The sequence below is a fragment of the Leptodactylus fuscus genome, chromosome 4 (assembly GCF_031893055.1).
Source record: "Leptodactylus fuscus isolate aLepFus1 chromosome 4, aLepFus1.hap2, whole genome shotgun sequence".
Taxonomy (NCBI): domain Eukaryota; kingdom Metazoa; phylum Chordata; class Amphibia; order Anura; family Leptodactylidae; genus Leptodactylus; species Leptodactylus fuscus.
In genome coordinates this window covers 141,071,082-141,083,942 of record NC_134268.1, presented here as the reverse complement: position 1 = coordinate 141,083,942, position 12,861 = coordinate 141,071,082, and the positions used below count along the sequence as shown (strand labels likewise).

The 12,861-nt window shown below is 39.2% G+C and overlaps 1 protein-coding gene across 1 annotated transcript in view; it reads left to right on the top strand.

The window, feature by feature from the left end:
• GOLGA4 (golgin A4) overlaps positions 1–12,861 on the top strand; it is a 62,464-nt gene that overhangs the window by 45,902 nt on the left and 3,701 nt on the right. The window contains exons 20-25 of the mRNA XM_075271069.1: positions 2,330–2,440; positions 2,533–2,556; positions 4,231–4,299; positions 4,685–4,760; positions 5,515–5,618; positions 6,594–6,680. Coding sequence (XP_075127170.1) covers positions 2,330–2,440; positions 2,533–2,556; positions 4,231–4,299; positions 4,685–4,760; positions 5,515–5,618; positions 6,594–6,680 — 471 coding nt within the window. The remainder of the gene's footprint in view (positions 1–2,329; positions 2,441–2,532; positions 2,557–4,230; positions 4,300–4,684; positions 4,761–5,514; positions 5,619–6,593; positions 6,681–12,861) is intronic.

The window sequence follows — 12,861 nt, the reverse complement described above, 5'->3', positions numbered from 1 at the left end:
TGTGCAGAGGTCATACATATCACTAAGGCCTACACCCGCATACATTTGTCTTCAGAAAATCGCTAGAACAGGAAGGAACAAAAATCTGCTTTGAAGCTGGAAATGTAAAAAAAAAAAAAAGTATCATCCTATAAAATGTAGGGATTACACACCATGAAAAGTAAATGAACCCCTAAACCCTATATATTTTTTGAAAGTAGACGACCTGAAGATTATAAATGTCTCAATGGGTCATCGATAGCCACATCCACCTTCATGCAACTTTGTGACAAACACAAAACATTTTTTGAAAAAATGCTATAAAACACATATTTGCACCTAAAACTCATGTTCAATCTCGCATTCATATACAAAATAAATTTAAAATAACAGCTTATGTTGTATATGTTATTCACTAATATGTTAAAAAGCCATACTACACCTATCAAACTGTGACTGTGATACCAAAATCTAACTTTTCTGATATTGCACAGCATACCGTATATAAAAACACAGCTTAATGTTTCATATATACAACCACCTTCATGCAACGTTGCGGCAAAAGAGATTGCAAGAAAAAATTGCACAAAAATTCAAATTTGGCACTAAAGTGTTTCTCAAGCAATCCCTGTCTGCAAACAAAATGTACTTCCTAAATGTGAGGAGTTCAAACATACCATACATGTATAGATTTACAGGGGCAGGTGTTAAAGAATCGCAAAAATTGCAGAAATGCACCATCCCATTTTGTGCATGCAAATTAAATAGGACTTAAAAATATTATTTTCCATCCCGCTATAAAAATTTTAGCAAACTATACGTTCATCTCTAGTGATAATAGTTATTACTATTATTTTAGCATGTAACGGATATCAATAGAAGCGTATTATACTGTAGAAAGCTCAGGTAATAACAGGACAGGGATTGGGTGAAATGTAAACTTTATTTGCAACTTTGTGTATGTGATGTATAAAGGTTGGTGCGACTCTTTATTTGTCGCTGCAACCTGGACAATGATAAATGTCTGAGTCACAGCTCCAATAACTTCCTGGTTATGTTCAGGGGGTATAAGATACGAATACCCCACTAGTAAAGATCAGAGGAGAATTACATTATACCTGTATGTAACTGATATCACTAGAGATGTATTTTACTGTAGAAAGCTTAGGTATGGGCAGGACATGGATTGAGTGAAATGTAAACTTTATTCATGATTTTGTGTATGTGTTGTGTAAGTGTTTGGTGCGATTTTTTTTTTTTTTGCCGCTGCGACCTGTGAGAATGGTAAACGCCTGCATCATAGCACTAATAAGCTTCCTGGTTATGTTCAGGGGGTAGAACATAAGAATACCCCACTAGTAAAGATCAGAGGAGAATTACATTATACTTGCATGTGACAATCAGAGAGCTAAAGTATAGTATGCACTCTGATTGACAGGAGGGGGGAAATAGGGACTGAATCCCCTTATCCCCCCCCCTCCTGGGGGTCACATATAGGTTGTGCACAAAGCCCAGATTGCTTCTCTGTCTGTGTGCACGCTTCAGGAGCCCTCCTTCCCTCTTCCTTTTACAGTTTTTAAATTACTTGCTTAGACGGGGGGGGAAGGGGGGTGCACTTTAGAGCCCTTTATCTTTGGACATTCTGAGGAGAATCTCATCTTTTAAATGATACCAAGCACTTTATGATAGAACTTATAATTTTTTAGCGATTCACTGTTGAAACGCTGTCGGAAATTGAGATCTGCAGTTGGATCTCAATGCCAAATAGCGTTTTCAACAGTGAATCGCTCCAAAAGTATAAATTCTATAAAGTATAAAATGCATTTTAAAGCATCAAGATATCTTCATGCAGTCCAAAGATATCGGCATTAGTAGGGAGGACATAGTAGCTATGTCCTCTGCTACTGTGGTGCCACCTTGGGAGGACGTAGAGAGAAAAGGATTAAATAAATGAGTGAGTGGCTTCGACAACCGCATAGTTATGGTACATTTTTAGATGGTTTACTACTGTAATTTACTACTTTGTGGCACACATGTACCTTGCAGGAACTGCAAAGAATATTCTTCAGTCACATAAAGTTGTATTCACTACATTGGAACAAACTACTCTCGGTTGCAGAGGTACCAGCCGTGGGTGTGCATGGTGTGCTTTCTTCTCCTGAATACACTATATTCTCCTAGATGCTGTAATTGCTACTTCTCATATTTATAGATTGTTATACAAAAATGCAGTTTTTGGACTCTTGCTGTGAAATGAGGTGGGACTTGTTGAAGGTGATATCTGACAATTTGTACTGCATCCTGAAAGTACTTGAGGTCTGATCCCTATTAACATTTTATCCCGTTGTAGGCACGAGAAGAAGAGATGACCTCTAAAGTGACTGATTTACAGGAAGAACTAGAAAGACTACAGGATGAGCTGTCAAAAAGAAAGGAAGAGGAGGCATCTCAAGAAGCAGAGGTGAGCTCCCAGGTATATGTAGGAAATGTATAGAACATGTGTGTGCTGCAAAACTAACACATTATTGTTTGTTTTTTCTGTGTTTTTTTCAGGACTCTGATCGTTCAGAGATGCAGGTAAAATTCATATATAATTTTTACTACATTTTTTGGCAACTTTTGATTTTCTGGCAGCTTTTGTGCCATTAATAACAAGTCTGCAAAAAAAGAAAATTTCAAGAGCTGTTTTGGTTATTCCATGTAATCTTTATAGTCATTTTCAGATTCAACACACCAAAAAACATAAAGATTATGTGGAATAACCAAAACGGCTCTTGAAAAATTTTTTTTGCAGAGCTGTGTAATTTTTGTAATATTAAAGGCTCCGTTCCCAGAGTAACGCGCATTCAGACACATATGCACGTATCAGAGTGCGAGCGCACAAAACAAATCCCATTCACTTCAATGTGTGTCGGCTCCTGCGTGCTACACCTTGAAATCAATGGGTTAAAAATGTATACATGTCTGAATGCGCGGCACGTTACTCAGTGGGAACGGAGCCTTACAGTTAATAAATGTAATTAACACATTTTGGTTCCTTTCTGTGAAATTTTTTTCCCCTTGTTTCTGTACTGAGAGCTGTCTTTGCATATACATATCCCAATCCCGAATGCATTTTCAACCAGACATATTTCTGTAAATCATACTTAAGGATGTAGTTCAAAGAATTACCTATTTCATATGGCACCAAAAGCAAGTTTGTACGTTTTATAATGCCTGCTTTGTAGCTGTTTGAAGTGAGCCTCACTCACCCTCATTTTCTTTTCATTTCACACAGCCTGTACACAATGAAAAGCAGGAACTAGCTCTCAATACAGAAGCCAGGGAAAGAGGGATAAAATGCAGGATTTCACAAAAAGGAGCCAAAATTTGTTAACAAACTTGTCATATATGAGCTGTCCTAGCACAAGATGTGGGTGCAGCTGTCAGGGGTCAACTCACTCAATCTTGTACTTGAGGGTAAATTGCACCCCAAGTACACGCTGCCACCGCCACTGACTTGACGGCTCAGTGGAAACCACACTAACCTATGCACACATGTCTCCAACAGTCAAACACAAACAAACCTCAAAATGGGTAATGGGTTACTTTAAGTTTAACAGTTTAATATTTAAATGATTCCTTGCTATATATACAAGAATAAGAGAACAAGTGACACAAAATGCCAACAGCCTTAAAATAATGGGAGAGAAACAGAATACTTTGGTTCCAGGGAGCTGGGAGGATCTTCTAATGGAGCTGGACACACACACCCAGCTCTCTTAACTTTCTTCACAGTTGTGTGTTGGTGGTAAGGTAAAACAATTTCTCTTGGCTTGTGCTTGGCCACACCTCCCTGCCAGGGTGTACCCCACCCCCTCCTCCTACTCCATGGGGTGGGAAATTAACTACTCTTCTTTATCTGCGAGGCAGTACAGGAGAGCCGCGCTGCTCACTTACCATAAAAACAGTGGAGGCGCTGCAACACTACCTCAATGAAGTCTATGGTTCTAGTGATCTATTGTAGAAAGTGGATAACCCTTTTAAGTGAAGTAAACTTTCTCATCCCGATCTCAAAGAAGTCCAAGCCTGTCTATTGCATGCCAGTATTGACATGAAAACATAGTACGCTTTCTAGGGAGCTGCCCAGGACAACCCTCATTATAAAGCTCATGATAGTTTATGTATTTTACTAGTTTACGTTCTTGTTTGTTTTATTTGTAATGTTATAGACTTTTTTTTTTACCTTTTTTTTTTTTTTTTTTTCTTAAGGCACAATTGGCAAAGAAAACCACACAACTAAATGACGCTAAACTGAAAGAGCAGGAACTTAATGAGAAGGTAGAGTATAGGAGACTCTTTGTGTTCTGTTTGTCTGATTTCTGTATGGACATTGAGTAATGATATCTTGGATTATTCTGCAGAGAAGAGGCAACATAAGACATGGGTGCGCATTCTTATAAAAAAGGCATTGTGGCTTAAATAGGCCTTGATGCGCCAAAATTATATTGAAAAATTCTGGCCCATACCAAAAGGTGTCCTGAACGCAATCTAAAGATATATTTTTGATCTTTGAGCGTTGGCCACTGATAAACCTGGTATATTTTTACACGATTAGTAAATCTGAGCCAGTGTCTTGGGTAGGTGTTTGAGTGTAGGCATAATTCTTATTGTTACATCTAGATTTGTTTTTCTCTCCTTTCAACTATTTTTCTTGTTTTTATAGGTTAACTCTTTGGAAGACCAGTTGAAAAACTACTCGCGTGGTGTGTTTGTCACTCCCCTTGGTACTCCTTATAAAGGTGGGAAACATTTACTGTTTTGACATTGGTGCAGTTTGGTGACTTGAATATATTATGTATTAAAATTATAAGATAGAGACCTCAGTTTTCGTTTTCACACAGATAAGGCCCTTCTATACACTTCAGTAACTTGTAGCCTGGGCCAAGGATGAGGCAGTAGGCTACATGGTCTACTTATGACATTGTGGTCAAGCCGGGCATAACACATCCTTGTGTGCTTAATCCTATGGTTAGCTCCTTAAACAATATCTGATTCCTTCATGATGTTATGACTGGTCAAAAATCGCAGGTATTTAGATTGACAGGATTTCATAATTGCAGATAAATCCATCCATTAAAGGGGTTTTCCAGGGCGTAAGTGTTGGTGATCTTTTGCAATACTCTGTGTCCAGTTTAAAAAAAACCCCGGTTTCGCCGCGGAGAGTTTAAAATACTCACCAGCGCTCACGGCCGGACTCTGCATGACAGGTTTCCGTCTTCTGCATGCAGAAGACGGAAACCTGATAACAGAGTTTTGTCGCTGGTGTGAACCCAGCGTAAGGCTGCCAGGTGTTATTGATATTGAGGAACTGTCCTAAGAATAGTACATCAGGTTCATAATCCTGGAAAACCCTTGAATTACATGATTATTGCTTGCTTTAGAACTTCATTATGAATCCAAGTGTTGAATAAAATTCTGTTATGTTGTGGTTAGAACTGCGGAAAGCAATTATTTCATGAAATTACATATGGAATACGATCTTTTATACTTCAGATGTCAATCATCGGTACACTGATGTGTCAGTTTTTGGAGAGCCTACAGAATTTGAGTATTTAAGAAAAGTTTTGTATGAATATATGATGGGAAAGGAAACGAAGGTAAGAAACTGCATTCCTTACACAAGTCTAATCCATTGATTTTGACTGCAAGAATGGTATTGTGAGGGCACAGTATAGTAGAAATTATTGCCACTACAGCATGGCTTACAAAAATATTACCATCAGTTAGGGTATGTCCACACTACTGTTGATGCAGTCTGTTACTGTCATCTCATCATATGATAACAGCATTGGACTTTAACGGTAGTAGAATAACTGACACCGGTATTGCCTTCTCCATCTGCGTCCATTCCCATTCACTATGTTGTGGAAAAACATGACTGGATGATGCAAGCAGGACTTTTTCTACCATCAGTAAAGTAAAATATCTAACAGAAGACAGCTCCGTCATATTATTTAGATGGAGTTTAATGCAATTTGATTCCCAATGGAGGGAGCTCAGTCTGCATGTCTAATGTCCATTGCTCTCTACTTGTGGTGGATGAGAGCAACAGACATTACATAACAGTACTATAGTATAGTGAATCAACCCTTACCATTTTCCAGTGACTGAAATGTACACTAGTCTTGGGTATGTGCAAGTTTATTCTGTACTGACATCTAGTGGTCAGTGTGGAAACTGCAAACCTGATTTTCCAGTGCAGTTACACAGGTTCATATGTACATTCTCTTTCAGGCTAAACTTAGAAAGGTAGATCTATTACTGATAATGAGATATTAGACATGTAAAATGGGGAACAGATGAGACTGCATCACATAGAATTCCTTTCCCAAAATGTTGACTGTTAAGATTGTCAGGAACTTCTATGATATTACTGTGAGAAACATGAAAAGTCCTCTTTCTCTTGAGCTTGAATTTTTGTTTTATATTTTAGGTACAGCAAATTTTTTGCATAGTATTTTATTACTGCTGACTTCAAATACATGACATTGAATTGAATAACTCCCTAAATGTATTCCACATTGATCAGTGTGACGTTTTTAATGCACTTTCCTCTTATGCATTTTGCTTAGACAATGGCAAAAGTTATTACTACGGTATTAAGATTTCCAGCTGATCAAGCTCAGAAGATTCTGGAAAGAGAAGAGTCTCGACCTGTGGTAAGAACTATCTCTATCTCATGGATCTAGAGATATTTACACGGCCATATGCTTGTATTGTTATGATGAATATAGTAGTAGATAGATGGGACGCTGATAAATAGGTTGGATTTCTTTGCCACCCAGATGTGATGAATATCGTAAAAAGTCAGGGGAGTCAGGAGAGATGGTGGTCGACTGAGTGAGCTGCTAAGTCTTATGTGCACTTCATCCTTATTTTGCTTATTATATCTTAGGGTTGTTTCAATGTGTCAAAAGTTCTAGAAAAGTTTCTTTTCCATGTTAAAGGGGCACTGTGTTTATAGCAACTTTGTAGACTATGTGCTTGTTCACATTCTTGAATAACAGTCACTGAATTGGCCACTGCTTGTCGCATGACATTTTGTGTCAATGGGTGACATGTTTGGTGGACATTGGAATGGCGAGAAAACTGTAAATTATATTGAAAATACTGTTTTATAACTTTAGGACCAAAGATGAATTTTATTTCTTTTTATTGAAACTGAATCTGTCCTGGAGATCAGCTGATCACAGTGCGTGCGTCTGAAGAATCCCATGGAATTTAGCTATGGTTGAGTTGAGCTGCTGCAGATTGTGAATATCTCCTGTAGAGGACGCATTCCTTGCTGGCTGTTTAAATAGGATAATGTCCAATCCTCTCTATAGTCGCTGATTATGAAATCACAAAGGATGGGGTCTTAATGAGTCAAGCACATGTACTGCAAGGCATTTATCGCCACTGTACTTCGCTCTGTTCATCCGTCCCATAGGCTTCCATTGGTGGCCATATTTAAAGGGGTTGTCTTGGACTATGATATTCATTGCTATAGCTTCTTAAAGGGAATGTGTCAGAAATAATATGTTAAATAATTTTGGGGGGTATTTTGTTTTTGTTTATTTCCCATACAAAAAAAAAATAAGCTCTGAGTCAGGCCACACACACATCATTTATCTGCAAACAGATGATGACAGTGAATACATATATGTAGATAAAAACCAAAATCCACCTGTCAAGATAGGTGTTTTTACAGCTTATCTAGCCCCCTCCCCTGTACAATGACCTCTGCAGGGTCCACCGAGCATGTCTAAAAAAAAAAAAAAAAAAAGAGAGTTAATTGTAGTAACATGAAAAATTCAAAACATTACAAAAAATTCATGAGCATTTTTTTAACTGATTCGGGATTGGGCCAATTTCCTTTTTTTTTTTTTTTTTTTTTTTCTTTGTAAAGAAAAAAGTTTGCATTTTTTTTCAGTGATGCCTAAGTCTTTTTATTTATTTATTTTTATTAAATTTGGTAAACACAAAAGGAGTTTCACATTTTTTTTTCTAGTACAAAGAGCCCATAGAAATAGCTTTTAAAAATACTTTTCCCTTTCCATTACGGACATTTTTTATTTATTTAACCAAATGTAAAGCACCATGGAATTAATGGTGCTATATGAATAAACAACAATAATAATAATAATAATTTTTTCATTGTGCACCCATAATGTTATAATAGACCTGTCCGGATGTATATAGCCATCAGGTGGTCCAGAACTGGTTAATATATAATGTAATTTAAACAATAGGTCATTTCCTTGTATTCACCAAGCACAGTGCTCCACAAGGAATAGTGGCTATGACTGTTATTACAGCTCAGCTCCATTCATTTGCCTATTCTCACGTTCTTAATTCTTCAACAGTGTGGTGGTTGGGATTTGACTAATAGACAGGAAATGTCGCTAGATATAGACATTGACTCTACCATGAAAGATTTTCTATGATCACTAGAAATCTAATATAAATAGAGATCAGATGTGCACAGTAAATGCACATTACAATACACAGGTTTGGATAGAGAGAACATTTACATGCTGCCAAAACTTAGAGTGGGATTTCATTAATCTCAACACTTCTCTGTGTGAGATAACAGACACTGAGCAAAACCCCTGTCCAAGCCTATATCAGCAGTGTTCAATTAACCTACTGATTGCTGATAATCTAAAACAGGGGTCGGCAACCCCTGGTACGCGTGGTATATCTTGCTGCATATCTCTCTGCCCACCAATGAGAGGAGAGAGGTGAGCTCAGGGAGCGGAGCTTATCAATACACAGCTCCAGGATCCTGCCTGTAGTGAGAGCCCCTGCCGTCCACCTGCTCACAAGAGAAGAAGCAGAGGAAAGTGCAAGAGAAGCTCCCAGCAAAGTGAAAGTAAAAAAAACAAAAAAAAAAAAACATCAAGTACATGCTGGAATAACTAAGCCTATGAATGTCAGGCGTTTGGAGTTATTAATTTAGTTTTAGTAATTCCATGTGCCTCACATTAATAGCAATTAACCCCATCATATCCTTCACATTAGTCCCTGTGTACCTCACAAAAGGGTTACTAATATGTGAGACATATGCAGGTAATAATAAAAGACCTCAATGATGAAGATGCTCAGTTATTACCTCCATATGTCCCACATATCAGTATCTCTTATGTGAAGTATACAGGGGTTAATGTGAGGTACATGATGAGGTTAACTGCTATTAATATGAGGCACATGGAATTACTAACTTGTAATGCACATGACCAGACTTTTTATCCAGGATTGTGGACTATTATATTTTAATGGGCTCATACACACAGCCGTTGTTTTTGCGGCCGTGTGTCTGGGCCCAAATTGAAGAGCTGCAAATGTTGGTGCAGGTCCTATATGTGTTTGCATTTGCAGCCCTGTCAATTCATTTTTCATCCGTGCCATTTTTTGTGCTGGAGGCTTAAAGGGTGCAGCACACGACCGTGTTTCAGATTTACCGACATGAACTTCATGCTGAGAGTGGGACTCCTAGCAGTATAGTCATCTGTTCCTAGGTGTCCCTGCGTCCCAGCGACATACTGCCCGTATCAATTAGTGCAGAACCAGTATGTTGCTGGTTGTGTGATGCTCCCCTAAGGTTGAGGCCCCAGCATATTTGTTGCAGATTTTGCAGCAATTTTTGGAGCCAAAGCCAAGAATGGCTACAATAAGAATGGGAACTATCTAGGAACCTTTATATATGTCTCCCTTCTGCTCAATCCACCCCTGGCATTGGTTCAGAAGAACGCAGCAAAATCTGCAGCAACAAAAATAGCTGCATTTCTGAAATGTGAGGCCTTAGCCTTACGGTGTTTCTTTCCAGGTGGTCAAACACTGCTATATGACTTTAGTATAGGGGTCGTCAGCCTTACAGTTTTTGACCAGCACTCGGAGTACCTCATCTTTGATTTTTTTTTTTTTTTTTCATTCAAATTGGCACACCAAACAAAAAAAAGGTTGCCTACCCCTGATCTAAAAGCAGCGAATCCTCACCCATCCTGAGATGCTAGGAAAATAGACTAGGGCAGGGACCTAGGCAACATTGTGTAATTAGTGGGAAGAAAAAAAGGTCACAAAGCAGGTAAATAAAGAGGCATTGCTAAAGCAGTGTCAGCATAGATAGTATCCTTGAGATAAGGAGATTAACCCCTGTCATCTGCAAGAGTCAGCAAAGATGAGATAAGATGGGATTTTTTTTTTTTTTGTTAGGTTTTATTTTTTACCCATGGACATAATGTTTTGTAACTCACTTGATTGACCCTTGGGTTATGTAGTAGCATCACCCCTCTCATGTTCAGCATATTCTTCCCACCTAGTAGCAGATAGGCTTAAAACTTGAAATCTTGAAACCTAAAAATGAAATCATCTTCCTCTTTGAAGAAAGTATGGATAACACAGAACACCCTTTGAAGTTTTATTACTTTTGAAATTACTTTTTCTCATTTTGTTGCCTTAATTCTTCTAACCCAGCTTATCTAATATTATTGCTTTTCCAGTGTTGTTGTCTTCTGTGGTGAAAGAGCACAAATGGGTCGTCCTGCGAGACTAAAAATTACATTGGTTTTGTAGCTAACTACCTGCATTTAATTTGATCAGTTTTAACTTATTTCACATTTCATTTTTGTGTTTCATTTCCTGGTTGTACCCCTATATCATTTGTGAAGTCTTTTGCTAGAATTTTATGTACTAAACAAATGGTTCCCCCATGTGTCAACAGTTGGTTTAGATCATAATATATCATTATTAGTATGGTAGACATATACATGGTTACAAGGAAATAAATTATATCAGGCCCACTCCTGAGGAGCAGCAACATGCATCCCAACCAATATACAGGATTAGCAACACAGTAATATACATTACTGTAGTAAAGCAAACCGTGTGGTGTATTTGTTGCAAATTTTCAGCTCCTTTCCACACAAATTTAGAAAGTACAGTAAAATACAGTGCAGATTTCTGCTCATGCTGCAGTTTTTCCATATCTATGGGTTTGGTTCTACATGTCAGGGCCGTTTCTCGACAACCACACTGTACATCTGGGTGTGGTTGTGCCTGGTCCTTCAGTAGGACTGCACTGCAGTATAAAGGACCGCTACCTGCTGTTCCTGTATAAACTAGACAAAGGGCATCTTCATTCTGCTGATCAGTTGGGGTACAAAAGTCAAGTGCTCACTAATCCAATATCGGTGGCCTATTCTAAAGGTACTCCGCCAATACCACTTAGGAATATTCACCTACAGCAGGAGAAGATAACTGCTAGAAGCAAAGCATTAAATAGCACTTTGATGAAAGCTTTCTTGAGGGCTCTTTACATGGGCCAAGTATCAGCCTAGAAGTAGACATGTATACAAGACCCTACAGTCACCACATAAACTGACCACACATAAATAATGAAAATGAATGGCTCATTCATGCGACCCCCAACCCCCAATTATTGGCCAGTGTAAAAGGTCCATGTAACAAGCACCGATCAGTTCGATAGCATTGATCTTTTCTGCAGTGCGTGGATGGAATTTGTTGAAATCCCATCCACTAACAAACTTCACAGAATGTTAACTGTGTGGCAATCATCAGATGTCTGAGGGCAACATGGAGTAGTGGCAAACATTTTGATTTTAGTAGTCTCTGCCTTGTGTGTGAATGTACAGTCGCAGTGGAGTACTAGTGCTGACAGCTAGGAGTCCAATGTGTTCAAGAGATGGGGACGCCACCGTAGCTTAACTCCACCTTGTTGCTGACTGAAAGTCTTCATCCTATTACTGTGCATAGAGAGAAATCTTTCAGTCAGTAATGGCAAATGACTAGAGATGAGCGAACACTAAAATGTCCGAGGTTCAAAATCCAATTCGAACAGCCGCACACTGTTTGACTGTTCGAACGGATTTCGAACCCCATTATAGTCTATGGGGGGGAAATGCTCGTTTCAGGGGTAGGCAAAATTCGATAAAATCATACTTACCAAGTCCACGAGTGACGGTCGGGCTGGATTCTGCTTGAAGTCTTCTCCCGGCGCAGGGTCCCCGCGTCTTCTTCCGGGTGGAATTCACTCTGCCTAGGCATCCGGCCTAGGCAGAGCCGACTGCGCATGCGCAGGCAGAGTGAATTCCACCCGGAAGAAGACGCGGGGACCCTGTGCCGGGAGAAGACTTCGGAAAGGTAAGAAAAGAACCAGCGTTGATTGGCAAAATGTATAGCATTCTGCCAATCAACGTTGGTTCTGCATCGAACCTTAAACTTCGAACAGCTAGTAGTGTTCGATCGAGTACGAGTATTTCGAATACCGTAGTATTCGATCGAACACTACTCGCTCATCTCTACAAATGACCAATATTTGTAATGTGCTTTTCTCACAGCAGGTGGCGTTGTAGAGTAGGGGAGTTAGCCGCTGCTGTAGCGGTGGTCATCCCCAGTACCCTCAAGGGTCAGTTGTTTTATGGGAAGTCAATGTACTTATCTGTATATTGTCCCTGTTTTGCATGGGTTTCCTACAAGTTCTCCCACATGCCAAAAATATACGAACCTCCCTGCAGTTGTTGCCCCAGTGCAGCAAAGCAACAGTGCTAACCATAGAGTCACCATGCCGCCCCTCTAGCTCATAGCGCTGTTGTCATATTGTACTGGCAAATAGGGCAGCATACATAGGCTCCCCTTCAGCATTGCTTGGCCACAGTAAAAGCCGAATAGATTAGTTTGTTTTATACTATAATCCAGCCTCCTGCTTACCCCCCCAGTTACCAGATAATCCCTCCAGACTAATCTGCATAGTCTTGTGTATTACTAACCTCCTATGTCTGAATTAACCGCACTAAGCTCTTTTCTCCCTGGCTTTGTAGTTTACCCCGCCTCGCAGTGGTA